General features: G+C 43.5%; 1 protein-coding gene across 2 annotated transcripts in view; it reads right to left on the reverse strand.

Moving 5' to 3' along the window:
• Window positions 1-1,156: 1,156 nt before the first annotated feature.
• LOC121579098 (globoside alpha-1,3-N-acetylgalactosaminyltransferase 1) overlaps window positions 1,157-27,989 on the reverse strand; it is a 47,401-nt gene continuing 20,568 nt past the window's right edge. The window contains exons 2-16 of one of the 2 annotated variants that reach the window (XM_041893396.1): window positions 13,631-13,685; window positions 13,505-13,540; window positions 12,775-12,807; window positions 11,146-11,181; window positions 10,205-10,240; window positions 8,938-8,973; window positions 7,996-8,031; window positions 6,983-7,018; window positions 6,458-6,493; window positions 5,813-5,947; window positions 4,297-4,348; window positions 3,860-4,015; window positions 3,103-3,227; window positions 1,945-2,107; window positions 1,157-1,491 (exon numbers count right to left, since the gene is read on the reverse strand). In XM_041893396.1, coding sequence (XP_041749330.1) covers window positions 1,291-1,491; window positions 1,945-2,107; window positions 3,103-3,227; window positions 3,860-4,015; window positions 4,297-4,348; window positions 5,813-5,947; window positions 6,458-6,493; window positions 6,983-7,018; window positions 7,996-8,031; window positions 8,938-8,973; window positions 10,205-10,240; window positions 11,146-11,181; window positions 12,775-12,807; window positions 13,505-13,540; window positions 13,631-13,685 — 1,172 coding nt within the window. In that variant the 3' untranslated portion in view covers window positions 1,157-1,290. The remainder of the gene's footprint in view (window positions 1,492-1,944; window positions 2,108-3,102; window positions 3,228-3,859; window positions 4,016-4,296; window positions 4,349-5,812; window positions 5,948-6,457; window positions 6,494-6,982; window positions 7,019-7,995; window positions 8,032-8,937; window positions 8,974-10,204; window positions 10,241-11,145; window positions 11,182-12,774; window positions 12,808-13,504; window positions 13,541-13,630; window positions 13,686-27,989) is intronic. The other variant, XM_041893397.1, reaches the window with a different exon arrangement.

The following is a 27,989-nucleotide window of genomic DNA, read 5'->3' on the forward strand; positions in this document are numbered from 1 at the left end:
ATTGAGTACACTTCCTAATGTTTAACTGGATCCTATCAAAAGTTCTGATGGTTTAAACATGGTGTTACTTTATACAACATCAACCATGACTGTTGCAAGTTTTCCCCTTTTTTTCTACAGTAAGTACATTAGACGCATTGATCCTTTTTGGTTTAATGATCGGACATTACTTTAAAATATATAAATGTGTCAAACTGATTTGTTCATTCGATTTAATTAATGTAAATCAGGTGTGTGGTACAGCCGTTACCTGTACCTCCATTACCGAAAATCAACAAAAGTATTGATATAGTGTTGATATAGTCAACTATGTAATTTATCAGATATGTTACATGAATGGATTATCACTAAAAAACAGCATGTTATGCAAGATGTTAACTGGCTGTGACTCTGTTACCAAGCACTAATTAGAGATTTTTTGCAAGGAAGATATATTTGAACAATTAATTCTTAGTATTGCATTCTAGCACTAACAGCTACCTACAAAATCATACATAGCATTAAGACTTGGCCCTGATCGGGAAAAAGATATGGCCGTCGTTTTTTTTAAAAGTGGGAGTGTGACTTTGTTACCGTGTGACCTTGCCCTAACGCCGTTTATCAAAGGCTCAGTGCCGTTTTCCCTCCCAAGGGTGCTGGTGTACTGAAAACAGGAGGTTCCAATCATTTTAACCCATATCTTTCTTTAAAAATCATTATTAATTGTTAAACAAAAATCTCTTTCTCTGAGCAATTGTATTATTATAAAATAATATAAATCACCCAATTTATTTTAGCATAGGCTTGCATTATTTATTTTATACACAGTCTTTTTTTCTCATCAATTATCAAAATGGTGTAAAAAAATGATGGACCCCATTGTACATACAGTAAAAATAGCTACGTCTGAAATGCCACCCTGTATAGTGCATTACTTTTAACCAGGAGTTCTGGGGTGAATAGGGAGTCATTTCGAGCGTAGTCTGTGTCACAAAGACACTAAACAAAAACAAAGTCATATTTCTCTGAACAAAAAGAGCAGTGTGCAAAGATGTATACCACAACCAAGAAAAGGAACACAGTCCGTGTTAAAGATAAGTGCTCTCTCTCTCTCTCTCTCCTCTTCTTCTTCTCCTCTCTCTCTCTCCTCTTCTTCTTCTCCTCTCTCTCTCTCCTCTTCTTCTTCTCCTCTCTCTCTCTCCTCTTCTCCTCTTCTTCTCCTCTCCTCCTTCCCACCTTTCTCCTCTCCTGCCTGCAGCTTGTGTTAAAAAGAAAAAATATCCTTTCTCTCCTCTTCCTCTTCTTCTTCTCTCACAGGTTCTCCCTGACCTCTGCCTTGTTCTTAATGACAGAGGAGAAGCGGACCAGTTTTATCTCCTTGGCGTCCCGTCCTTTAGCGTCGTCCCACACATACTCAGGTGACAGCAGCTTGGTGGGCTTGTTCCTCACCAGGTACCAGTTCAGATGACTCTCCTCCTGCCACACAGCCTCCACACCCACTGACCTATCAACCTACAGGGAGGGGGGGGGGAGAAGGAAGAGGGGAGAAGGAGGAGGAGGGAGGAGGGAGGGAAGAGGGGAGAAGGAAAGGGGGAGGGAGGGAGGGGAGGGAGGGGAGAAGGAGGAGAGGAGGGAGGGAGGGGGAGAAGGAAGAGGGAGGGAGGAGGAGGAGGGAGGGAGGGAGGAGGGAGGGAGGAGGGAGGGAGGGAGGGAGGAGGGAGGGAGGAGGGAGGGAGGGAGGGAGGAGGGAGAGAGAGGAAGGAAGGGAGGGAGGGGGAGAAGGAAGAGGGAGAAGGAAGAGGGAGGGAGGGAGGGGGAGAAGGAAGAGGGAGGGAGGTAGGGGGAGAAGGAAGAGGGAGGGAGGGAGGGAGGGAGGGGGAGAAGGAAGAGGGAGGGAGAGAGAGAGGGGTGAGTGAGTACTGTATGTGAGTGACTAACTGTATGCCTGTGTGCGTGAGTGCTTACCTCCAGGTGCTCACTGCAAGTCTTGGTCAGCCGGTGAACATCCTCCAGCGCTCCTCCGAAAATGTTGGCCTGGTAGTAGAAGTCTCCCTGGTCCTGGGGTATGTAGGCTTTGGAGACGGTCCGCCGCTCGTAGGGGTACTGGCTCCGGGGGTACATGTAGAACCTGCAAGACAAGACAGTTTGTATTATTACTTAACCTTTTTAACAAAGACCCTTGAGGTTAGAAATCATCTTTTTGCGAGGTAGATCTGGAAAGAGGTCAACAGGAAGTAGTCAGCATGTAGGTGCATGCAATACCACAGTGGTCAACAACATTTTCCTCCATCAGAGCTTTAAATAAGTAAGCATAACCAGGGGTGGATACTGGCCCTTTAAATAAGAATTCCCAGCGGTGGATACTGGCCCTTTAAATAAGTAAGCATAACCAGGGGTGGATACTGGCCCTTTAAGTAAGTAAGCATAACCAGGGGTGGATACTGGCCCTTTAAGTAAGTAAGAATTACCAGGGGTGGATGCTGGTCCTTTAAATAAGTAAGCATAACCAGGGGTGGATACTGGCCCTTTAAGTAAGTAAGAATTACCAGGGGTGGATGCTGGTCCTTTAAATAAGTAAGCATAACCAGGGGTGGATACTGGCCCTTTAAGTAAGTAAGAATTACCAGGGGTGGAAGCTGGTCCTTTAAATAACTAAGCATAACCAGGGGTGGATACTGGCCCTTTAAGTAAGTAAGACTTACCAGGGGTGGAGGCTGGCCCTTTAAGTAAGTAAGTATTACCAGGGATGGATGCTGGTCCTTTAAATAAGTAAGCATAACCAGGGGTGGATACTGGCCCTTTAAGTAAGTAAGACTTACCAGGGGTGGAGGCTGGCCCTTTAAGTAAGTAAGTATTACCAGGGATGGATGCTGGTCCTTTAAATAAGTAAGCATAACCAGGGGTGGATACTGGCCCTTTAAGTAAGTAAGACTTACCAGGGGTGGATGCTGGTGCTTTAAATAAGAATTACCAGGTGTGGAGGCTGGCCCTTTAAGTAAGTAAGAATTAGCAGGAGTGGATGCTTGCCCTTTAAGTAAGTAAGAATGACCAGGGGTGGATGCTGGCCCTTTAAATAAGAATTAGCAGGAGTGGATGCTGGCCCTTTAAGTAAGTAAGCATTACCAGGGGTGGATGGCGGCCACCAGTCTCCCCAGAGCCTCTGGCCCCACACGGCCGTGGAACCTCATGTCTACGTCCAGGCAGAAGATGTAGTTTGCCCCCTGGTGGATGTAATCCTTAATGGCAGTCTGCTCCCAAATACAAGATTGGTGGATGTTCAGTAGATATTCAATCAACCAACCAAATCAATCAAACTTTGTCCTCAGATGGAAATTTGGTTTAATAATAATACACAAAGTCCATAAAGTCTACTGTCAACAACATTTCAACTATCTAATATGCAATAACCCAATAGGCATATCATCGTAACCCTAACTTAACCCTAAACCTAACCTTAAACCTTAAACCTAACCCTAACCCTAAACCTAACCCTAAACCTAACCTTAAACCTAACCCTAACCCTAAACCTAACCTTAAACCTAACCCTAACCCTAAACCTAACCCTAAACCTAACCTTAAACCTAACCCTAACCCTAACCCTAAACCTAACCTTAAACCTAACCCTAACCCTAAACCTAACCCTAACCCTAAACCTATCCCTAACCATTTCCTATTATCAACAGAGTTGCAACTGATAGTTTTGAGCATCTGTAGATCATCCATAGTATTTCTAAAGCTACTGTACTGAGAGGAGAGCTTGTAAGTAAGTATTTCAATATTCTATGTACAGTATGCTGTATCCCGTGTGCATGAAAATAAACTTTAATTCAATGTGATTTGATTCAATGTGATAACGATGTAATATATTATTTATAATAACCTGGATGATCTCCATGCGGCGGAGGGATATCTCCTGCCAGCGGTCGAACTTTGGCACCCTCACGATGCTGAGCAGTCTGCCGACACCCAGAGTCACGTTGTCGGGCACGTCGTCGGGCATGTCGGTGAACACGTAGTAGTGTACGTCCAGTCCCAACTGGAATCACATGGAATTGAATTGAATGGGACGGACTTTCTAACGATTTGAATTGAATTCAATTGAATTAAAAAAGGATGAAAAAAATGAATAGATTTAAAACAAATTGAATTACATTAAATATTTGGACCAATGAATGAGATCACACGGGCAGGGGTGGACCTAATCCTGCATAATCACTCCTACAGTAGTCTTTATATTTCTTTTAAAAGAGTAATCCCTGGACCTTCTTTATATTATAAAACAGTCAATCCATTTGCTAGACAGTTCTGGATTCTCACCATGAAGTGCTTCTCAGCGGACTCTAAGAAGTCCCGAAGAAAACGAGTGTATCTGTAAGGATGGATAGAGACGGAAAAACAAGTAAGTCTGTGAAACGAACAGAACTGGAGTTACTACATCTTCAACGATGGATGGAAACATGAGAGGTGAATCTACGTAGGAAAACAGTCGATTTATTACATGCGTGGATCTGGAGAAAATAAGAAAACATTCAGGTACAGGACAAGACGGTTTGAGAAGACAGACTGAGTTAACATGAGATTGCATTATTTATTTTTTTAAATCGGGAAACACGACGCAAAAAGGATTTATATAAAGCTATAGTATGCTCCCTATTATAGACAACTACTTTTAACCAGAGCCCCTATGGGTGCCCTGTGGGTTAGAGTTAAGTAGTTCACTATACACAGGAACAAGATGCCAGCGTAGCATTACGGGTCGTCTGTGAAACTCACTCCTCAGCCTGAAGTCTCCCCACTTGCGCTGCCAGATAGCTTTCAGTGGCACGACCGAGTAAGACGCTTCAGTAGGGGCGGGGTCACGTGTGTTTGTGAGGCAGAGGTTCTGAGTTCGAGCCTCGCCATTGAGGGAGATTTTTTTATATTTTTTTTTGTGAACTATGTGCTAAACAAAGTTAAATCACGGACGTCTCTGTTGCTAGGCAAGAACTTAGTGAATTCCTCTCACTAGGTTTGTGTGTGTGTGTGTGTAAAATGGGCATCTGCCCTGTCATTGGGTCAAATACTACAGTTGTCTTGTGTCATCTGTGATTGCAACCAGACTATGACCCCGTGGCTCTCCTTGGGCAGATCCCTGGAGCGAACCAGGGTTGAACAGAGTTCAGGTCTAAACCCGTTGTCTCTCTTTGGCTATCTTGTTGATTGATTACAGCATGATGGGGTGGGTTTTGGGTATGTTTAAAAGATTAAGTGTGGACCTGTCATGTCCCACAATCAATCTTTAGGTCAAGCCCGGGGGGAGCCGGGTTTAAACTAAACATGAGTGTTTTTGCAAGATAAAGGGCGTGATTGATTGTATTGCTATTGATTCTGAACTGAATAAAAAGTTTAATTTAGCCGCCATCATAGACAAAGGAAGTGGGCGGAGCGATAGAGGGCGGGAAACTGAAGAGGGAGGGGTTTTGAGCTAGAAGGGATGAGAATGGGACTATATAACTGGGGGGCAGAAAGAGAGAAGGGAGGATGCTTTGCAAATCACCCCGGCTTTGTCCATTGTAATAAAGTCTCTCGAGTCTACAAAAACTCTGTAAGAACTTTGATTTTTAATAATAAATTATTTTCCACATCATAATGAGCCAAATCAGGGGGAAGCGATACTCGTTAAGCAAGCAGCATGACATCCTTAACACCAGTTGAGACACAAAAATAGTCCCCCCATGATAAGGGTTTGAATAATGCAGATATTTCTTTTGGGCCTGAGAGGCCTTAAAATGTGCATAAAAGAAGACACATGCACACAGAAGTGGTGTTTCTACACATGGAGTCTGTGACTTACTTCCCTACAGCGAACACAGTGGTAGCGATGGTGAGGTTTTGGGACATAAAGGCCTCGTCTATGACCTGGGGGTCAAAAGTCCCTTCCCAGACTACAGGAGCCAGCCACGGGGTTACAGTCAGCACGTCAGTCCTCCTGAAGGAAGAAGGAGGAAGGAGGAGGAGTAAGAAGAACGATGAAAGAAGGAAGAAGGAGGATGAGGAAGGAGGAAGAAGAGGAAGAAGGAGGAGGAGGAAGGAGGAGGAAGGAGGAAGAAGAACGATGAAAGAAGGAAGAAGGAGAAGGAGGAGGAAGAAGAAGGAGGAGGAAGAGGAAGAAGGAGGAAGAAGGAGGAGGAAGAGGAAGAAGGAGGAAGAGAAACTATTTTAGCCACGGGGTAACAGTCAGCACTTCAGTCCTCCTGAATAATAATAATGCAACTTTTTATTTTCAGCGCTTTTCAAAACACCCAAAGTCACTTAACCTAATCAGCAAGATAATTAGCAAAAACAGCCATTAGTGGTAACGCTATGAAAAGGCACTATAAAGCATTATAGGTCTATACGTCATAGAAAGTGTTTACCATAATGGTATAATAGAGTATAGAGTAGAATCATAGCATAAAGCTCTATTATAATTCTGCCATCTGCATTTGCTGCCACTTACACTGGTTTCATAAGATTGGCTTGCTTGCTCTTTAATCTGAAACATAGTGGGAAGGAGGAAGAGGAAGGAGAAGGGGGAGGAAGAAGGAGGAGGAGGAGGAAGAGGAAGAAAGAGGAGGAAGAGGAAGAAGGATGAAGAAGAACGATGAAAGAAGGATAAGGAAGAAGGAGGAAGAAGAAGGAAGAGGAAGAAGGAGGAGGAGGAAGAAGAGGAAGAAGGAGGAAGAAGAAGGAGGAAGAGGAAGAAGGCGGGGGAAGGAGAAGAAGGAGGAAGAACGATGAAAGAAGGAAGAAGAAGGAGGAAGAAGAAGGAGGAGGAAGAAGGAGGAAGCGCCCAACACCCAAAGTCACTTAACCTAATTAGCAAAAACAGCCATTAGTGGTAACGCTATGAAAAGTCACTATAAAGCATTATAGGTCTATACGTCATAGAAAGTGTTTACCATAATGGTATAATAGAGTATAGAGTAGAATCGTAGCATAAAGCTCTATTATAATTCTGTCATCTGCATTTGCTGCCACTTACACTGGTTCCATAAGATTGGCTTGCTTGCTCTGTAATCTGAAACCCAGTGGGAAGGAGGAAGAGGAAGGAGAAGGGGGAGGAAGAAGGAGGAGGAAGAAGAAGGAGGAAGAGGAAGAAGGAGGAAGAGGAAGAAGGAGGAAGGAGGAAGAGGAAGAAGGAGGAAGAGGAAGAAAAAGGAAGAGGAAGAAGGAGGAAGAGGAAGAAGGAGGAAGGAGGAGGAAGAGGAAGAAGGAGGAAGAGGAAGAAGGAGGAAGAGGAAGAAGGAGGAAGGAGGAAGAAGGAGGAAGGAGGAGGAAGAGGAAGAAGGAGGAAGAGGAAGAAGGAGGAAGAGGAAGAAGGAGGAAGAGGAAGAAGGAGGAAGGAGGAGGAAGAGGAAGAAGGAGGAAGAGGAAGGAGGAAGAAGAACGATGAAAGAAGAAAGAAGAGGAAGGAGGAGGAAGAAGGAGGAAGAGGAAGAAGGAGGAGGAAGAAGAAGAAGGAGGAGGAAGAAGGAGGAAGAGGAAGAAGGATGAAGAGGAAGAAGGTGGGGGAAGGATAAGGAAGAACGATGAAAGAAGAAGGAGGAGGAAGAATGAGGAAGAAAAAGGAGGAAGAGGGAGGAGGAAGAGGAAGAAGGAGGAGGAAGAAGGAGGAAGAAGGAGGAAGAGGAAGGAGGAAGAAGAAGGAGGAGGAAGAAGGAGGAAGAGGAAGAGGAAGAAGGAGGAAGGAGGAAGAGGGAGGAAGAATAACTATTTTAGCCACGGGGTAACAGTCAGCACTTCAGTCCTCCTGAATAATAATAATGCAACTTTTTATTTTCAGCGCTTTTCAAAACACCCAAAGTCACTTAACCTAATCAGCAAGATAATTAGCAAAAACAGCCATTAGTGGTAACGCTATGAAAAGTCACTATAAAGCATTATAGATCTATACGTCATAGAAAGTGTTTACCATAATGGTATAATAGAGTATAGAGTAGAATCGTAGCATAAAGCTCTATTATAATTCTGCCATCTGCATTTGCTGCCACTTACACTGGTTCCATAAGATTGGCTTGCTTGCTCTTTAATCTGAAACCCAGTGGGAAGGAGGAAGAGGAAGGAGAAGGGGGAGGAAGAAGGAGGAGGAGGAGGAAGAAGGAGGAGGAAGAAGAAGAAGGAAGAGGAGGAAGAGGAAGAAGGAGGAAGAGGAAGAAGGAGGAAGAGGAAGAAGGAGGAAGAAGGAGGAGGAAGAGGAAGGAGGAAGAAGAACGATGAAAGAAGGATAAGGAAGAAGGAGGAAGAAGAAGGAGGGGGAAGAAGGAGGAGGAAGAAGAACAATGAAAGAAGGAGGAAGAGGAAGGAGGAGGAGGAAGAAGGAGGAAGAGGAAGAAGGAGGAGGAAGAAGGAGGAAGAGGAAGAAGGTGGGGGAAGGATAAGGAAGAACGATGAAAGAAGGAAGAAGAAGGAGGAAGAAGAAGGAGGAGGAAGAAGGAGGAAGAGGAAGAGGAAGGAGGAAGAACGATGAAAGAAGAAGGAGGAGGAAGAATGAGGAGGAAGAGGAAGAAGGAGGAGGAAGAGGAAGAAGGAGGAAGAGGGAGAATGAGGAAGAGGGAGAATGAGGAAGAGGAAGGAGGAAGAAGGAGGAAGAGGAAGGAGGAAGAAGAAAGAGGAGGAAGAGGAAGGAGGAAGAGGAAGAAGGAGGAAGAATAACTATTTTAGCCACGGGGTAACAGTCAGCACTTCAGTCCTCCTGAATAATAATAATGCAACTTTTTATTTTCAGCGCTTTTCAAAACACCCAAAGTCACTTAACCTAATCAGCAAGATAATTAGCAAAAACAGCCATTAGTGGTAACGCTATGAAAAGTCACTATAAAGCATTATAGATCTATACGTCATAGAAAGTGTTTACCATAATGGTATAATAGAGTATAGAGTAGAATCGTAGCATAAAGCTCTATTATAATTCTGCCATCTGCATTTGCTGCCACTTACACTGGTTCCATAAGATTGGCTTGCTTGCTCTTTAATCTGAAACCCAGTGGGAAGGAGGAAGAGGAAGGAGAAGGAGGAGGAAGAATGAGGAGGAGGAGGAAGAAGGAGGAGGAGGAGGAAGAGGAAGAAAGAGGAGGAAGAGGAAGAAGGAGGAAGGAGGAGGAAGAGGAAGGAGGAAGAAGAACGATGAAAGAAGGATAAGGAAGAAGGAGGAAGAAGAAGGAGGGGGAAGAAGGAGGAGGAAGAAGAACTGAAAGAAGGAGGAAGAAAGGAGGAGGAGGAAGAAGGAGGAAGAGGAAGAAGGAGGAGGAAGGATAAGGAAGAACGATGAAAGAAGGAAGAAGAAGGAGGAAGAAGAAGGAGGAGGAGAAGAAGGAGGAAGAGGAAGGAGGAAGAACGATGAAAGAAGAAGGAGGAGGAAGAATGAGGAGGAAGAGGAAGAAGGAGGAGGAAGAGGAAGAAGGAGGAAGAGGGAGAATGAGGAAGAGGGAGAGTGAGGAAGAAGGAGGAGGAAGAGGAAGGAGGAAGAAGAACGATGAAAGAACGATAAGGAAGAAGGAGGAAGAAGAAGGAGGGGGAAGAAGAACAATGAAAGAAGAAAGAAGAGGAAGGAGGAGGAAAAAGGAGGAAGAGGAAGAAGGAGGAGGAAGAAGGAGGAAGAGGAAGAAGGATGAAGAGGAAGAAGGTGGGGGAAGGATAAGGAAGAACGATGAAAGAAGAAGGAGGAGGAAGAATGAGGAAGAAAAAGGAGGAAGAGGGAGGAGGAAGAGGAAGAAGGAGGAGGAAGAAGGAGGAAGAAGGAGGAAGAGGAAGGAAGAGGAAGGAGGAAGAAGAAGGAGGAGGAAGAAGGAGGAAGAGGAAGAGGAAGAAGGAGGAAGGAGGAAGAGGGAGGAAGAGGAAGGAAGAGGAAGGAGGAAGAAGAAGGAGGAGGAAGAAGGAGGAAGAGGAAGAAGGAGGAAGGAGGAAGAGGGAGGAAGAATAACTATTTTAGCCACGGGGTAACAGTCAGCACTTCAGTCCTCCTGAATAATAATAATGCAACTTTTTATTTTCAGCGCTTTTCAAAACACCCAAAGTCACTTAACCTAATCAGCAAGATAATTAGCAAAAACAGCCATTAGTGGTAACGCTATGAAAAGTCACTATAAAGCATTATAGATCTATACGTCATAGAAAGTGTTTACCATAATGGTATAATAGAGTATAGAGTAGAATCGTAGCATAAAGCTCTATTATAATTCTGCCATCTGCATTTGCTGCCACTTACACTGGTTCCATAAGATTGGCTTGCTTGCTCTTTAATCTGAAACCCAGTGGGAAGGAGGAAGAGGAAGGAGAAGGAGGAGGAAGAATGAGGAGGAGGATGAAGAAGGAGGAGGAGGAGGAAGAGGAAGAAAGAGGAGGAAGAGGAAGAAGGAGGAAGAGGAAGAAGGAGGAAGAAGGAGGAGGAAGAGGAAGGAGGAAGAAGAACGATGAAAGAAGGATAAGGAAGAAGGAGGAAGAAGAAGGAGGGGGAAGAAGGAGGAGGAAGAAGAACAATGAAAGAAGGAGGAAGAGGAAGGAGGAGGAGGAAGAAGGAGGAAGAGGAAGAAGGAGGAGGAAGAAGGAGGAAGAGGAAGAAGGTGGGGGAAGGATAAGGAAGAACGATGAAAGAAGGAAGAAGAAGGAGGAAGAAGAAGGAGGAGGAAGAAGGAGGAAGAGGAAGAGGAAGGAGGAAGAACGATGAAAGAAGAAGGAGGAGGAAGAATGAGGAGGAAGAGGAAGAAGGAGGAGGAAGAGGAAGAAGGAGGAAGAGGGAGAATGAGGAAGAGGGAGAATGAGAAAGAGGAAGGAGGAAGAAGGAGGAAGAGGAAGGAAGAGGAAGGAGGAAGAAGAAAGAGGAGGAAGAGGAAGAAGGAGGAAGAGGAAGAAGGAGGAAGAATAACTATTTTAGCCACGGGGTAACAGTCAGCACTTCAGTCCTCCTGAATAATAATAATGCAACTTTTTATTTTCAGCACTTTTCAAAACACCCAAAGTCACTTAACCTAATCAGCAAGATAATTAGCAAAAACAGCCATTAGTGGTAACGCTATGAAAAGCACTATAAAGCATTATAGGTCTATACGTCATAGAAAGTGTTTACCATAATGGTATAATAGAGTATAGAGTAGAATCGTAGCATAAAGCTCTATTATAATTCTGCCATCTGCATTTGCTGCCACTTACACTGGTTCCATAAGATTGGCTTGCTTGCTCTGTAATCTGAAACACAATGGGAGAAAGTTTACTTTTTGCAGAAACAGACTGACACTGAGATAATGTTATATTTTTTATTCAAGGCTAGGACCATCATGCCACTCCTTCATGTTTGGAATGAAAAGGAGTGGCATGAATGCACAAACAGATCTGGGACCAGGCTACACTTGTTTGATTAAATAATGAAAACATAGATGTCAATAGTAAAATAAGAGATCACTTTATTGGTCAATTGCACACAAGGTCCACCAAAATTTGACTTCCAATTTTAACCCAACCCCTCTGAAAAAAGCACAATCATACACTAGTATGTATGTGGACACCTGCTCGTTGAACATCTCATTCCAAAATCATGGGCATTAATATGGAGTTGGTCCCCCCCTTTGCTGCTATAACAGCCTCCACTCTTCTGGGAAGGCTTTCCACTAGATGTTGGAACATTGCTTGCGGGGACTTGCTTCCATTCAGCAACAAGAGCATTAGTGAGGTCGGGCAATGATGTTGGGTGATTAGGCCTGGCTCGCAGTCGGCGTTCCAATCCCAAAGGTGTTCGATGGGGTTGAGGTCAGGGCTCTGTGCAGGCCAGTCAAGTTCTTCCACACCGATCTTGGCAAACCATTTCTGCACGGACCTCGCTTTGTGCACGCAGGCATTGTCATGCTGAAACAGGAAAGGGCCTTCCCCAAACTGTTGCCACAAAGTTGGAAGCACATAATTGTCTAGAATGTCATTGTATGCTGTAGCGTTAAGATTTCCCTTCACTGGAACTAAGAGGCCTAGCCCCAACTATGAAAAACAGCCCCAGACCATTATTCCTCCTCCACCAAACTTTACAGTTGGCACCATGCATTCGGGCAGGTAGCGTTCTCCTGGCATCCACCAAACCCAGATTTGTCCGTCAGACTACCAGATTGTGAAGCGTGATTCATCACTCCAGAGAATGCGTTTCCACTGCTCCAGAGTCCAATGGCGTCGAGCTTTACACCACTCCAGCCGACGCTTGGCATTGTGCATGGTGATCTTAGGCTTGTGTGGAGCTTCTCGGCCATGGAAACCCAATTCATGAAGCTCCCGACGAACATTTATTGTGCTGACTTTGCTTCCAGAGGCAGTTTGGAACTCGGTAATGAGTGTTGCAACCGAGGACAGATTTTTACGCGCTTCAGCACTCTGCGGTCCCGTTCTGTGAGCTTGTGTGGCCTACTACTTTGCGGCTGAGCCGTTGTTGCTCCTAGACGTTTCCACTTCACAATAACAGCACTTACAGTTGACCGGGGCAGCTCTAGCAGGGCAGAAATTTGACGATCTGACTTGTTGGAAAGGTGGCATCCTATGACAGTGCCACGTTGAAAGTCACTGAGCTCTTCAGTAAGGCCATTCTACTGCCAATGTTTGTCTATGGAGATTGCATGGCTGTGTGCTCGATTTTATACACCTGTCAGCAACGGGTGTGGCCCGAAATAGCTGAATCCACTCATTTGAACGAGGTGTCCACATACTTTTGTATATATAGTGTACATATAGAGGTTTTGGAGAGGTGCGGGGGGGCTGCCACACTGGACGCCAGTACTGTACAGGTACCCACAGGAACTCGCTCACCTGTGATTCTGCACAACCTGGTGATGCACCTGGCTGACAGATGAGAAAGAAACGAGGTAAGAGATCACTCTGTTACATTTGATACCTGTCTAAGCACCTGTCCAAGTAGAAACACCTGAGGCAGAGTGGAGCGAGTATCCAGTTCATAGTTAAATGAGAGGCAGAGTGGAGTGAGTATCCAGTTCATAGTTAAGTAATTTTTGTATTATCTACTGGTCTTATATATGTAATTATTATTATTAATATATGCCATTTAGCAAACACGTTTTTATCCAAACGCAATTTAGTCATGCATGCATACATTTTTCATATGTGTGGCCGAGAATCAATCCCACAATCCTTGGTTTTGCAAGCGCCGTGCTCTACCGACTGAGCCACACAGGAGCACCACTAAACGTGTGTCCCAAATGCCATCCTACCTCTATTTAGTAACGTGGTGCAGTACATATGGAATAGGGTGCCAATTGGGAAGAGGAAGACGTCATTCATCACACCACAGGAGCACCCTTACACTTTTTACCCAATAATAAAAGACCCTGCCAGACAATGGCATTGTGAAGACCGCAGACAGAATTCTGTGAAGAGGTCGAAAACCAGTTCGGCCTGTTCACTACAACAAATAGAAATCGAGCGCAGCAGCAACCCCCCCCCCTATTCACTTTAACCCAGCCTTAGCCACACCTGTACGGTACAGTTTTCAACCAGCATGATGCGGTACATGTTTTCTTACTTGAGAGACACGGATGCACAGTTTGAGAAGACGAGCCTTTGTTGAGAGGAGAAGAAAAAACAAAATATCAATAACAACAACGATGACAATAATTTAAAACTGAAAAAGGTTCTCAGACGTCCTTACCAGCAGAGAACCATTACCCCGGCCATTACTAAAGAAAGCAGGAAATGTTCACGTCCTGAAAAAAAAAAAAAAGGAAAAGTCGAATGAAAATAGTATTTTCTGCAAAACGAACATGTACTAAAACTTAGATTAGTGTATGAAAATGTGATAATGGGTGGTGTATTTGAATGCTTTCGAAGAGTGCAGACACAGAATAGATCTAAAATCTCAAGAGCTTTCTTTTGATCTAAAATAAATAATTACTTTTTAGGCCCAAAATGAGACTTTCACTTTTTACACATTTACCATAAAACACATATATTTCAAAATGTACATTTTCATGACTCAAGTATCTCAATTGAAAGCCATAACCTGAATATCGACTCTTACAACATTCAACACACAGCCTATGCAGCAGGTGCCTATTGTTACAAAACCGATTAACTAGACTGCAAATATTGACAATATGGGTGTGAACGTTTAAAAAAGGTCTGCACCCCTAGTATCAATATTAACAGGCTAGTTCATCTGCTTCGTAACGATATGCACCTGCTGCATGCTAAGAAATTGGGATCCTTAAATGTTAAGAAAAATCCCACAAAATCCCACAAAACTAAAATCATAGTGCAGTTATCATAACATATCGTTTTCCATGTTAACTAGACAATAGGCTATAAAAGGGCTGGGGAACACTGTTGCCAACTCCTCAGTAAGGAAAGCAGCTATTGGCTGTCCTAAATGTCGCTAGAAGAAGTCGCTAAATGACGTCATCACCTAATTTGCATAATTGGCCATGTGCATGTAAGTGTGATGGACGCTGTAGGAGAGAGGAATAACGCTGTAGGAGAGAGGAATAACGCTGTAGGAGAGAGGAATAATGCTGTAGGAGAGAGGAATAATGCTGTAGGAGAGAGGACTGACTGTCCAACCCCCCCCCCTCTCTCCCTCGCTAGCTCGCTATGAAAGATCCGAGTGTTTGTGTTCTCTGAAGTACGGCAACTAAATCAGTCTCCTACCGAATCTTAGGAGTCGATTCCTAAAAGGAATCGAATCTTGGCACTCAGAAATGGGAGTCTACAACTACGTCATCTTTTGGAAAATTGCAATAAAATAACAGGGGTACCGGTACAGAGTCAATGTGGGGTACAGATTAGTCGAGGTAATTGAGGTCATATGTACAGTTGAAGTCGGAAGTTTACATACACTTAGGTTGGAGTCATTAAAACTAGTTTTTTAACCACGCCACAAATTTCTTGTTAACAAACTATAGTTTTGGCAAGTCGGTTAGGACATCTACTTTGTGCATGACACAAGTAATTTTTCAAACAATTGTTTACAGACAGATTATTTCACTTATAATTCACTGTATCACAATTCCAATGGGTCAGAAGTTTACATACACTAAGTTGACAGTGCCTTTAAACAGCTTGGAAAATTCCAGAAAATGATGTCATGGCTTTAGAAGCTTCTGATAGGCTAATTGACATCATTTGAGTCAATTGGAGGTGTACCTGTGGATGTATTTCAAGGCCTACCTTCAAACTCAGTGCCTCTTTGCTTGACATCATGGGAAAACCAAAAGAAATCAAGAAATCAGCCAAGACCTCAGAAATGTTTTGTTGTTGACCTCCATAAGTCTGGTTCATCCTTGGGAGCAATTTCCAAACGCCTGAAGGTACCACGTTCATCTGTACAAACAATAGTACGCAAGTATAAACACCACTGGACCACGCAGCCCTCATACCGCTCAGGAAGGAGACGTGTTCTGTCTCCTAGAGATGAACGTACTTTGGTGCGAAAAGTGCAAATCAATCCCAGAACAACAGCAAAGGACCTTGTGAAGATGCTGGAGGAAACAGGTACAAAAGTATCTATATCCACAATAAAACGAGTCCTATATCGGCATAACCTGAAAGGCCGCTCAACAAGGAAGAAGCACTGCTTCAAAACCGCCATAAAAAAGCCAGGACACGGTTTGCAACTGCACATGGGGACAAAGATCGTACTTTTTGGAGAAATGTCCTCTGGTCTGATGAAACAAAAATAGAACTGTTTAGCCATAATGACCATAGTTATGTTTGGAGGAAAAGGGGGGTAGCTTGCAAGCCAAAGAACACCATCCCAACCGTGAAGCACGGGGGTGGCAGCATCATGCTGTGGGGGTGCGTTGCTGCAGGAGGGACTGGTGCACTTCACAAAATAGATGGCATCATGAGGAAGGAAAATTATGTGGATATATTGAAGCAACATCTCAAGACATCAGTCAGGAAGTTAAAGCTTGGTCGCAAATGGGTCTTCCAAATGGACAATGACCCCAAGCATACTTCCAAAGTTGTGGCAAAATGGCTTAAGGACAACAAAGTCAAGGTATTGGAGTGGCCATCACAAAGCCCTGACCTCAAGCCTATAGAAAATGTGTAGGCAGAACTGAAAGAGCGTGTGCGAGCAAGGAGGCCTACAAACCCGACTCAGTTACACCAGTTCTGTCAGGAGGAATGGGCCAAAATTCACCCAACTTATTGTGGGAAGCTTGTGGAAGGCTACCCGAAACGTTTGACCCAAGTTAAACAATTTAAAGGCAATGCTCCCAAATACTAATTTGGGAGCATCTTATCTACCAACATAGATAGGGCTCTAACTCCTCTAGCCCCACAGTGAAATAGGGTGCAGGCCAGGCAGCAGGCTGTTAGCCAACCTGCCAGCTTAGTGGAGTCTGCCAATAGCACAGTCAGTGTAGTCAGCTCAGCCATACCCATTGAGACTGTGTCTGTGCCTCGACCTAGGTTGGGCAAAACTAAACATGGCGGTGTTCACCTTAGCAATCTTATTAGGATAAAGACCTCCTCCATTCCTGCCATTATTGAAAGAGATCGTGATACCTCACATCTCAAAATAGGGTTACCTAATGTTAGATCCCTCACTTCAAAGGCAGTCATAGTCAATGAACTAATCACTGATCATAATCTTGATGTGATTGGCCTGACTGAAACATGGCTTAAGCCTGATGAATTTGCTGTGTTAAATGAGGCCTCACCTCCTGGTTACACTAGTGACCATATTCCCCGTGCATCCCGCAAAGGCGGAGGTGTTGCTAACATTTACGATAGCAAATTTCAATTTACAAAAAAAAATGGCGTTTTCGTCTTTTGAGCTTCTAGTCATGAAATCTATGCAGCCTACTCAATCACTTTTTATAGCTACTGTTTACAGGCCTCCTGGGCCATATACAGCGTTCCTCTCTGAGTTTCCTGAATTCCTATCAGACCTTGTAGTCATAGCAGATCATATTCTAATTTTTGGTGATTTTAATATTCACATGGAGAAGTCCACAGACCCACTCCAAAAGTCTTTCGGAGCCATCATCGACTCAGTGGGTTTTGTCCAACATGTCTCTGGACCTACTCACTGCCACAGTCATACTCTGGACCTAGTTTTGTCCCATGGAATAAATGTTGTAGATCTTAATGTTTTTCCACAAAATCCTGGACTATCGGACCACCATTTTATTACGTTTGCAATCGCAACAAATAATCTGCTCAGACCCCCAACCAAGGAGCATCAAAAGTCGTGCTATAAATTCTCAGACAACACAAAAATTCCTTGATGCCCTTCCAGACTCCTTCTGCCTACCCAAGGACGTCAGAGGACAAAAATCAGTTAACCACTTAACTGAGGAACTCAATTTAACCTTGCGCAATACCCTAGATGCAGTTGCACCCCTAAAAACGAAAAACATTTGTCATAAGAAACTAGCTCCCTGGTATACAGAAAATACCCGAGCTTTGAAGCAAGCTTCCAGGAAATTGGAACGGAAATGGCGCCACACCAAACTGGAAGTCTTCCGACTAGCTTGGAAAGACAGTACCGTGCAGTACCGAAGAGCCCTCACTGCTGCTCGATCATCTTACTTTTCCAACTTAATCGAGGAAAATAAGAACAATCCAAAATTTCTTTTTGATACTGTTGCAAAGCTAACTAAAAAGCAGCATTCCCCAAGAGAGGATGGCTTTCACTTCAGCAGTAATAAATTCATGAACTTCTTTGAGGAAAAGATCATGACCATTAGAAAGCAAATTACGGACTCCTCTTTGAATCTGCGTATTCCTCCAGGGCTTAGCTGTCCTGGATCTGCCAGCTCTGCGAGGGCCTGGGATCGGGAGAGACACTTAAGTGTTTTAGTACTATATCTCTTGACACAATGATGAAAATAATCATGGCCTCTAAACCTTCAAGCTGCATACTGGATCCTATTCCTACTAAACTGCTGAAGGAGCTGCTTCCTGTGCTTGGCCCTCCTATGTTGAACATAATAAACAGCTCTCTATCCACCGGATGTGTACCAAACTCACTAAAAGTGGCAGTGATAAAGCCTCTCTTGAAAAAGCCAAACCTTGACCCGGAAAATATAAAAAACTATCGGCCTATATCGAATCTTCCATTCCTCTCAAAAATTTTAGAAAAAGCTGTTGCGCAGCAACTCACTGCCTTTCTGAAGACAAACAATGTATACGAAATGCTTCAGTCTGGTTTTAGACCCCATCATAGCACTGAGACTGCACTTGTGAAGGTGGTAAATGACCTTTTAATGGCGTCAGACCGAGGCTCTGCATCTGTCCTCGTGCTACTAGACCTTAGTGCTGCCTTTGACACTATCGATCACCACATTCTTTTGGAGAGACTGGAAACCCAAATTGGTCTACACGGACAAGTTCTGGCCTGGTTTAGATCTTACCTGTCGGAAAGATATCAGTTTGTCTCTGTGAATGGTCTGTCCTCCGACAAATCAACTGTACATTTCGGTGTTCCTCAAGGTTCCGTTTTAGGACCACTATTGTTTTCACTATATATTTTACCTCTTGGGGATGTTATTCGAAAACATAATGTTAACTTTCACTGCTATGCGGATGACACACAGCTGTACATTTCAATGAAACATGGTGAAGCCCCAAAATTGCCCTCGCTAGAAGCCTGTGTTTCAGACATAAGGAAGTGGATGGCTGAAAACTTTCTACTTTTAAACTCGGACAAAACAGAGATGCTTGTTCTAGGTCCCAAGAAACAAAGAGATCTTCTGTTAAATCTGACAATTCATCTTGATGGTTGTAAAGTCGTCTCAAATAAAACTGTGAAGGACCTCGGCGTTACTCTTGACCCTGATCTCTCTTTTGACGAACATATCAAGACTGTTTCAAGGACAGCTTTTTTCCATCTACGTAACATTGCAAAAATCAGAAATGTTCTGTCCAAAAATGATGCAGAAAAATTAATCCATGCATTTGTTACTTCTAGGTTAGACTACTGCAATGCTCTACTTTCCGGCTACCCGGATAAAGCACTAAATAAACTTCAGTTAGTGCTAAATACGGCTGCTAGAATCCTGACTAGAACCAAGAAATTTGATCATATTACTCCAGTGCTAGCTTCCCTACACTGGCTTCCTGTTAAGGCAAGGGCTGATTTCAAGGTTTTACTGTTAACCTATAAAAGCGTTACATGGGCTTGCTCCTACCTATCTTTCCGAGTTGGTCCTGCCGTACATACCAATACGTACGCTACGGTCACAAGACGCAGGCCTCCTAATTGTCCCTAGAATTTCTAAGCAAACAGCGGGAGGCAGGGCTTTCTCCTATAGATCTCCATTTTTATGGAACAGTTTGCCTACCCATGTGAGAGACGCAGACTCGGTCTCAACCTTTAAGTCTTTACTGAAGACTTATCTCTTCAGTAGGTCATATGATTGAGTGTAGTCTGGCCCAGGAGTGTGAAGGTGAACGGAAAGGCTCTGGAGCAACGAACAGCCCTTGCTGTCTCTGCCAGGCCGGTTCCCCTCTCTCCACTGGGGTTCTCTGCCTCTAACCCTGTTACAGGGGCTGAGTCACTGGCTTGCTGGTGCTCTTTCATGCCGTCCCTAGGAGGGGTGCGTCACTTGAGTGGGTTGAGTTACTGACGTGATCTTCCTGTCTGGGTTGGCGCCCCCCTTGGTTTGTGCTGTGGTGGAGACCTCTGTGGGCTATACTCGGCCTTGTCTCAGGATTGTAAGTTGGTGGTTGAGGATATCCCTCTGGTGGTGCGGGGGCTGTGCTTTGGCAGAGTGGGTGGGGTTATATCCTTCCTGTTTGGCCCTGTCCGGGGTTTCTTCGGATGGGGCCACAGTGTCTCCGGACCGCTCCTGTCTCAGCCTCCAGTATTTATGCTGCAGTAGTGTATGTGTCGGGGGGCTGGGGTTAGTTGGTTATACCTGGAGTACTTCTCCTGTCTTATCCAGTGTCCTGTGTGAATTTAAGTATGCTCTCTCTAATTCTCTCGTTCTCTCTTTCTCTCTGAGAACCTGAGCCCTAGGACCATACGTCAGGACTACCGGGCATGCTGACACCTTGCTGTCCCCAGTCCGCCTGGCCTTGCTGCTATTCCAGTTTCAACTGTTCTGCCTGCGGTTACGAAACCCCTACCTGTCCCAGACCTGCTGTTTTCAACTCTTAATGATCGGCTATGAAAAGCCAACTGAGAGACCTGAGCCCTAGGACCATACGTCGGGACTACCGGCCGTGGTGACTCCTTGCTGTCCCCAGTCCGCCTGGCCTTGCTGCTATTCCAGTTTCAACTGTTCTGCCTGCGGTTATGGAACCCCTACCTGTCCCAGACCTGCTGTTTTCAACTCTTAATGATCGGCTATGAAAAGCCAACTGAGATTTATTCCTGATTATTATTTGACCATGCTTGTCACTTATGAACATTTTTTAACATCTTGGCATGGTTCTGTTATAATCTCCACCCGGCACAGCCAGAAGAGGACTGGCCACCCCTCATAGCCTGGTTCCTCTCTAGGTTTCTTCCTAGGTTTTGGCCTTTCTAGGGAGTTTTTCCTAGCCACCGTGCTTCTACACCTGCATTACTAGCTGTTTGGGGTTTTAGGCTGGGTTTCTGTAAAGCACTTCGAGATATTAGCTGATGTAAGAAGGGCTATATAAAATAAAATTGATTGATTGATATATGTATGTAAACGTCTGACCCACTGGGAATGCGATGAAAGAAATAAAAGCTGAAATAAATCATTCTCTACAATTATTCTGATATTTCAAATTCTTAAAATAAAGTGGTGATCCTAACTGACCTAAGACAGGGAATTTTTTATTAGGATTAAATGTCAGGAATTGTGAAAACTGAGTTTAAATGTATTTGGCTAAGGTGTATGTAAACCTCCGACTTCAACTGTATGTGCCCAGGAAACCATGGGATCCAGGGCCAGCTCTGTCCTGACTCCTGTGGGTTGGCTAGCCCAAGCAAATTATTGTTCATTTTTCAAAAGGGTGACCAAAATACATATGTACAAAAATAAACTCAGAAAGACTGGTCCAAAACTAAAGAGATGAAGTAAAACTAAAACAAAGACTGGCTCTATAGCCACCTCTCTCTCAAACGTAGTGATTCACCTGTGGGCTTCATCAAGGCTTGACAGAGTGTTGAAGTGGTAGTGTCTAATCATGCTCCTAAGACCTAACCTATTCCCAGGCCCGACTCCAGGATGACGTGCCTGGGGGGAGGCGGGTTGGGCATTTTAAATCCATGGGGGAGGCTAGTAGTGATTTAGAGCAAGGTCCTACTGCTGTTCAAATGTATCCAAAATGTAGTCATAAACATCAACAACCGTCCTTTCATATAACAACACAATAAAGATATGCACCCCACCACCATACACTAACGTAGCTATAGCTCCATAGGCCTACACGCCAACACAAACAGATCACCTGGACAGAATTAGCAGCTCTTGGCTAACAAAGATTCATAGCTCAAAACTATAGGCTACATTGCTGTCGAATTTGTGACACTACGCAATGAGCGTAACCAAGCCGCCACTTCTCCAGGTGCACAATATTTTCTGTGTGGGAGAGTTTCACACACACACACACACACACACACAAGCTATAGCAAGAGAACAGGGAGGGGTGAACAAGTAGGCTGTGTCGTTTTCATAGTATCACCTTTACCGTAGCCGATCACACAACGACTGTGTAATGCAAATTAATGATAACAGAGTGAACATTAGCCTACTTCTTTTAGACAAGATATTGGTCCTACTACCGCAACATACAAAACGTTTACAAAATGGAGGCCTATCTGAAATGCAGCCATTTACACTCTTATAAAAATTGTCCCCATAGGAGAACCCTTTTTGGTGCCAGGTAGAACCCTCTGTAGAAAGGGTTCTACATGGAACCCAAAAGGGTTCTTCATAAGGTTCTCCTATGGGGACAGCAGAAGAACCCTATAAGGTTCTAGATATACAGCAAATTAATGCAAATTAACTACTTAAAAATCATACAATGTGATTTTCTGGATTTTTGTTTTAGATTCCATCTCTCACAGTTGAAGTGTACCTATGATAAAAATTACAGACCTCTACATGCTTTGTAAGTAGGAAAACCTGCAAAATCGGCAGTGTATCAAATACTTGTTCTCCCCACTGTGTATGTATATGTATATATATATATATATATATATATATATATATATATATATATATATATATATATATATATATATATATTTCAGTGGGGAAAAAAGTATTTAGTCAGCCACCAATTGTGCAAGTTCTCCACTTAAAAAGATGAGAGAGGCCTGTCATTTTCATCATAGGTACACGTCAACTATGACAGACAAATTGAGATTATTTTTTTCCAGAAAATCACATTGTAGGATTTGTAATGAATTATTTGCAAATTGTAGGTGGAAAATAAGTATTTGGTCACCTACAAACAAGTAAGATTTCTGTCTCTCACAGACCTGTAACTTCTTCTTTAAGAGGCTCCTCTGTCCTCCACTCGTTACCTGTATTAATGGCACCTGTTTGAACTTGTTATCAGTATAAAAGACACCTGTCCACAACCTCAAACAGTCACACTCCAAACTCCACTATGGCCAAGACCAAAGAGCTGTCAAAGGACACCAGAAACAAAATTGTAGACCTGCACCAGGCTGGGAAGACTGAATCTGCAATAGGTAAGCAGCTTGGTTTGAAGAAATCAACTGTGGGAGCAATTATTAGGAAATGGAAGACATACAAGACCACTGATAATCTCCCTTGATCTGGGGCTCCACGCAAGATCTCACCCCGTGGGGTCAAAATGATCACAAGAACGGTGAGCAAAAATCCCAGAACCACACGGGGGACCTAGTGAATGACCTGCAGAGAGCTGGGACCAAAGTTACAAAGCCTACCATCAGTAACACACTACGCCGCCAGGGACTCAAATCCTGCAGTGCAAGACGTGTCCCCCTGCTTAAGCCAGTACATGTCCAGGCCCATCTGAAGTTTGCTAGAGTGCATTTGGATGATCCAGAAGAGGATTGGGAAAATGTCATATGGTCAGATGAAACCAAAATAGAACTTTTTGGTAAAAACTCAACTCGTCGTGTTTGGAGGACAAAGAATGCTGAGTTGCATCCAAAGAACACCATACCTACTGTGAAGCATGGGGGTGGAAACATCATGCTTTGGGGCTGTTTTTCTGCAAAGGGACCAGGACAACTGATCCGTGTAAAGGAAAGAATGAATGGGGCCATGTATCGTGAGATTTTGGTGAAAACCTCCTTCCATCAGCAAGGGCATTGAAGATGAAACGTGGCTGGGTCTTTCAGCATGACAATGATCCCAAACACACCGCCCGGGCAACGAAGGAGTGGCTTCGTAGAAACATTTCAAGGTCCTGGGTGGCCTAGCCAGTCTCCAGATCTCAACCCCATAGAAAATCTTTGGAGGGAGTTGAAAGTCTGTGTTGCCCAGCCGACAGCCCTAAAACATCACTGCTCTAGAGGAGATCTGCATGGAGGAATAGGCCAGCAACAGTGTGTGAAAACCTTGTGAAGACTTACAGAAAACGTTTGACCTGTGTCATTGCCAACAAAGGGTATATAACAAAGTATTGAGAAACTTTTATTATTGACCAAATACTTATTTTCCACCATAATTTGCAAATACATTCATTAAAAATCCTACAATGTGATTTTCTGGATTTTTTTTCCTCATTTTGTCTGTCATAGTTGATGTGTACCTATGATGAAAATTACAGGCCTCTCTCATCTTTTTAAGTGGGAGAACTTGCACAATTGGTGACTGACTAAATACTTTTTTTCCCCACTATATATATATATATATATATATATATATATATATATATATATATATATATATACACTGCTCAAAAAAATAAAGGGAACACTTAAACAACACAATGTAACTCCAAGTCAATCACACTTCTGTGAAATCAAACTGTCCACTTAGGAAGCAACACTGATTGACAATACATTTCACATGCTGTTGTGCAAATGGAATAGACAACAGGTGGAAATTATAGGCAATTAGCAAGACACCCCCAATAAAGGACTGGTTTTGCAGGTGGTGACTACAGACCACTTCTCAGTTCCTATGCTTCCTGGCTGATGTTTTGGTCACTTTTGAATGCTGGTGATGCTTTCACTCTAGTGGTAGCATGAGACGGAGTCTACAACCCACACAAGTGGCTCAGGTAGTGCAGCTCATCCAGGATGGTTTGCTGTGTCTGTCAGCGTAGTGTCCAGACCATGGAGGCGCTACCAGGAGACAGGCCAGTACATCAGGAGATGTGGAGGAGGCCGTAGGAGGGCAACAACCCAGCAGCAGGACTGCTACCTCCGCCTTTGTGCAAGTAGGAGCAGGAGGAGCACTGCCAGAGCCCTGCAAAATGACCTCCAGCAGGCCACAAATGTGCATGTGTCTGCTCAAACGGTCAGAAACAGACTCCATGAGGGTGGTATGAGGGCCCGACGTCCACAGGTGGGGGTTGTGCTTACAGCCCAACACCGTGCAGGACGTTTGGCATTTGCCAGAGAACACCAAGATTGGCAAATTCGCCACTGGCGCCCTGTGCTCTTCACAGATGAAAGCAGGTTCACACTGAGCACGTGACAGACGTGACAGAGTCTGGAGACGCTGTGGAGAACGTTCTGCTGCCTGCAACATCCTCCAGCATGACCGGTTTGGTGGTGGGTCAGTCATGGTGTGGGGTGGCATTTATTTGGGGGGCCGCACAGCCCTCCATGTGCTCGCCAGAGGTAGCCTGACTGCCATTACGTACCGAGATGAGATCCTCAGACCCCTTGTGAGACCATATGCTGGTGCGGTTGGCCCTGGGTTCCTCCTAATGCAAGACAATGCTAGACCTCATGTGGCTGGAGTGTGTCAACAGTTCCTGCAAGAGGAAGGCATTGCTGCTATGGACTGGCCCGCCCGTTCCCCAGACCTGAATCCAATTGAGCACATCTGGGACATCATGTCTCGCTCCATCCACCAACGCCACGTTGCACCACAGACTGTCCAGGAGTTGGCGGATGCTTTAGTCCAGGTCTGGGAGGAGATCCCTCAGGAGGCCATCCGCCACCTCATCAGGAGCATGCCCAGGCGTTGTAGGGAGGTCATACAGGCACGTGGAGGCCACACACACTACTGAGCCTCATTTTGACTTGTTTTAAGGACATTACATCAAAGTTGGATCAGCCTGTAGTGTGGTTTTCCACTTTAATTTTGAGGGTGACTCCAAATCCAGACCTCCATGGGTTGATACATTTGATTTCCATTGATACTTTTTGTGTGATTTTGTTGTCAGCACATTCAACTATGTAAAGAAAAAAGTATTTAGTAAGATTATTTCATTCATTCAGATCTAGGACGTGTTATTTTAGTGTTCCCTTTATTTTTTTGAGCAGAGAATAGATATATATATATATATATATATATATATATATATATATATATATATATATATATATATATATATATATATATATATATATATATATATACACACACACATATCCTTTAAAAATATATATTTCCCTTTATTACTTTCCAACCCCACCACCCCTTCCCTAATTGGAGTAAACTAGTGAACAACAACGCTTAGGCCTCTACTTCCAGCTTATACATACTTTATACATTTTATGGACACAGTCAATTTTACAACATCCTATTTTGTTTGTTTTTACTGAACTTCCTCTACCCTCAACCTCTCTTGATCATTTTCATGATGTCCATCCGGTTTGCTTCTATATGCCATATCTTTCTAACTGTGCTCTTTCACAAAAGCTATCAACCTATAACCTATATACTTATTATGGACACAGTATGCTTTACATTAGTTATCTTGTTATTATTTGTTGTTAGTTGTTATAAGTCCCATCCTTCAACACCTCCCATCTATCTCTTAACACCATCCATATAGTATTTATTTTTGCCATATATTTTTCAACTGTACTGTGATGTTTTACAAAAGTTCTGAACTCTTCTATTCTCATTGTTTCTACAGATTTTAAATTGAAAATAAACATTTTTGCTAAAAGTATTACTATATTATTGATCGATTGGCTATGACTTTTCAGATCACCCAGTAGTGCTATCTGCAGGGTTAGCTCCAGGTAAATATTGCAATCCTTTAGCCATTCCTGGACCTGTGTCCAAAAACAAGCTACAAATGGACAGTACCAAAACAAATGATCTAATGATTCTGTCTCTTTGCAGCAAAATCTGCAGAGCTGGGAAGATTGTATCCCCCATATAAATAACATTCTATTGGTAGCAAGAATTTTATATAATAATTTAAATGGAAAAATTATAGTTTTGAATCAAATAATGTTCTATGACAAACACGGAAGGTTTAATTTCGAATTAAATAGAAGAAAACGGGGAGTTTCAGTTCCTTAGTGTTTTGGCTCTATATTTTATTTATATACAGTGAGGGAAAAAAGTATTTGATCCCCTGCTGATTTTGTACGTTTGCCCACTGACAAAGAAATGATCAGTACTGTGTATTATATTTACATAATAGAATTTACAAAACATATTTGAGGTTGGGTGTAAATAGTGTTATGAAATGGGTAGGGCTGGCTCTACAGGGTGGAGCCAGCCCCCCCCCCAGTTTTGTTTCCCCATAAACATAACAAATTGTAGACCTATATGAATTACCTGTAGAGCCAGCCCTACCCATTTCATAACACTATTATACAACAACTACCCGTTTTCTTCTATTTAACTCGAAATTAAACCTTCCGTGTTTGTCATAGAACAATGGGATTAGTCTCTCTGGATGGGGTTAGATTTCCAGCATTGTGCTTCATTTGACAGTGCCAGGTACGCGTATCCTTCTGCCAAGATGATCTTCCGATGAGCTAATGAAAATTTAAGCGGAATTTTCCAGCCTCCAATGCCATTGGATCTGTAATGTAATCCAAGTCACTCGTCACTGACTACAGTTCATAAACTAAGACCCGCCTCGCTGGCTTTAGAGACAGATTCAGAAGCAAATAAACATTGATGAAACAATTAAAATATGCAGTCCCCGAATCACCTTTTACAGATTAAAATTAATTATTTAGCAATTATTCTCCATTAATTCAGTGTTTCATTGTAAAACATTGACTTCTAACCTATATTTAAAACCCTTTCCTTCAGTCAAATGGCGAAATCACCCTCTAGTGGCTTCATGGGTGGAATGTTATTAATATTTTTTCATGAATTCATGATTAATCAACATTATATTGTTTTTTTTTTAAACGCAGAAAATCCGGTGTTTCTATGTCAAACGGTTTTGTTATATTTCAGTATTCTGTGATGTATTTAATTAAGCAAAATATTAATTGGCAACAGTAGGCTACATCTGTGTTAGTATGTGTACCAATGTCTTTCACTGTTTTATCCCTACCTCGACTGCACTGTCCTCTGCAGCAGCAGCTGATCTGTCTGTGCTAAGGAGCCTTTCTCACAGACACCGTCACAGCACTCGGACCAGCGGTCCCTGCCACTGAAAAACTTCCCCACAGCATGATGCTGCCACCACCATGCTTCACCGTAGGGATGGTATTGGCCAGGTGATGAGCGGTGCCTGGTTTCCTCCAGACGTGACGCTTGGCATTCAGAACAAAGAGTTCAATCTTGCTTCTCATGGTTTGAGAGTCCTTTAGGTGCCTTTTGGCTAATTCCAAGCGGGCTGTCATGTGCCTTTTACTGAGGAGTGGCTTCCGTCTGGCCACTCTACCATAAAAGGCCTGATTGGTGGAGTTCTGCAGAGATGGTTGTCCTTCTGGAAGGTTCTCCCATCTCCACAGAGGAACTCTGGAGCTCTGTCAGAGTGACCATCGGGTTCTTGGTCACCTCCCCGATTGCTCAGTTTGGCCGGGTGCCCAGCTTTAGAAAGAGTCTTGGTGGTTCCAAACTTCTTCCATTTAAGAATGATGGAACCGATGCACCAAGTCTGGAACCAACAGGACCCCCATCCCTTTTGATTTAAACAACACTTTCCATACATGTTTGCCCATGGAAGAAGTGGCCAGAAAGTGACAAAACATTCACGAG

This window comes from Coregonus clupeaformis, chromosome 13 (genome assembly GCF_020615455.1).
Source record: "Coregonus clupeaformis isolate EN_2021a chromosome 13, ASM2061545v1, whole genome shotgun sequence".
NCBI classification, from domain to species: Eukaryota; Metazoa; Chordata; class Actinopteri; order Salmoniformes; family Salmonidae; genus Coregonus; species Coregonus clupeaformis.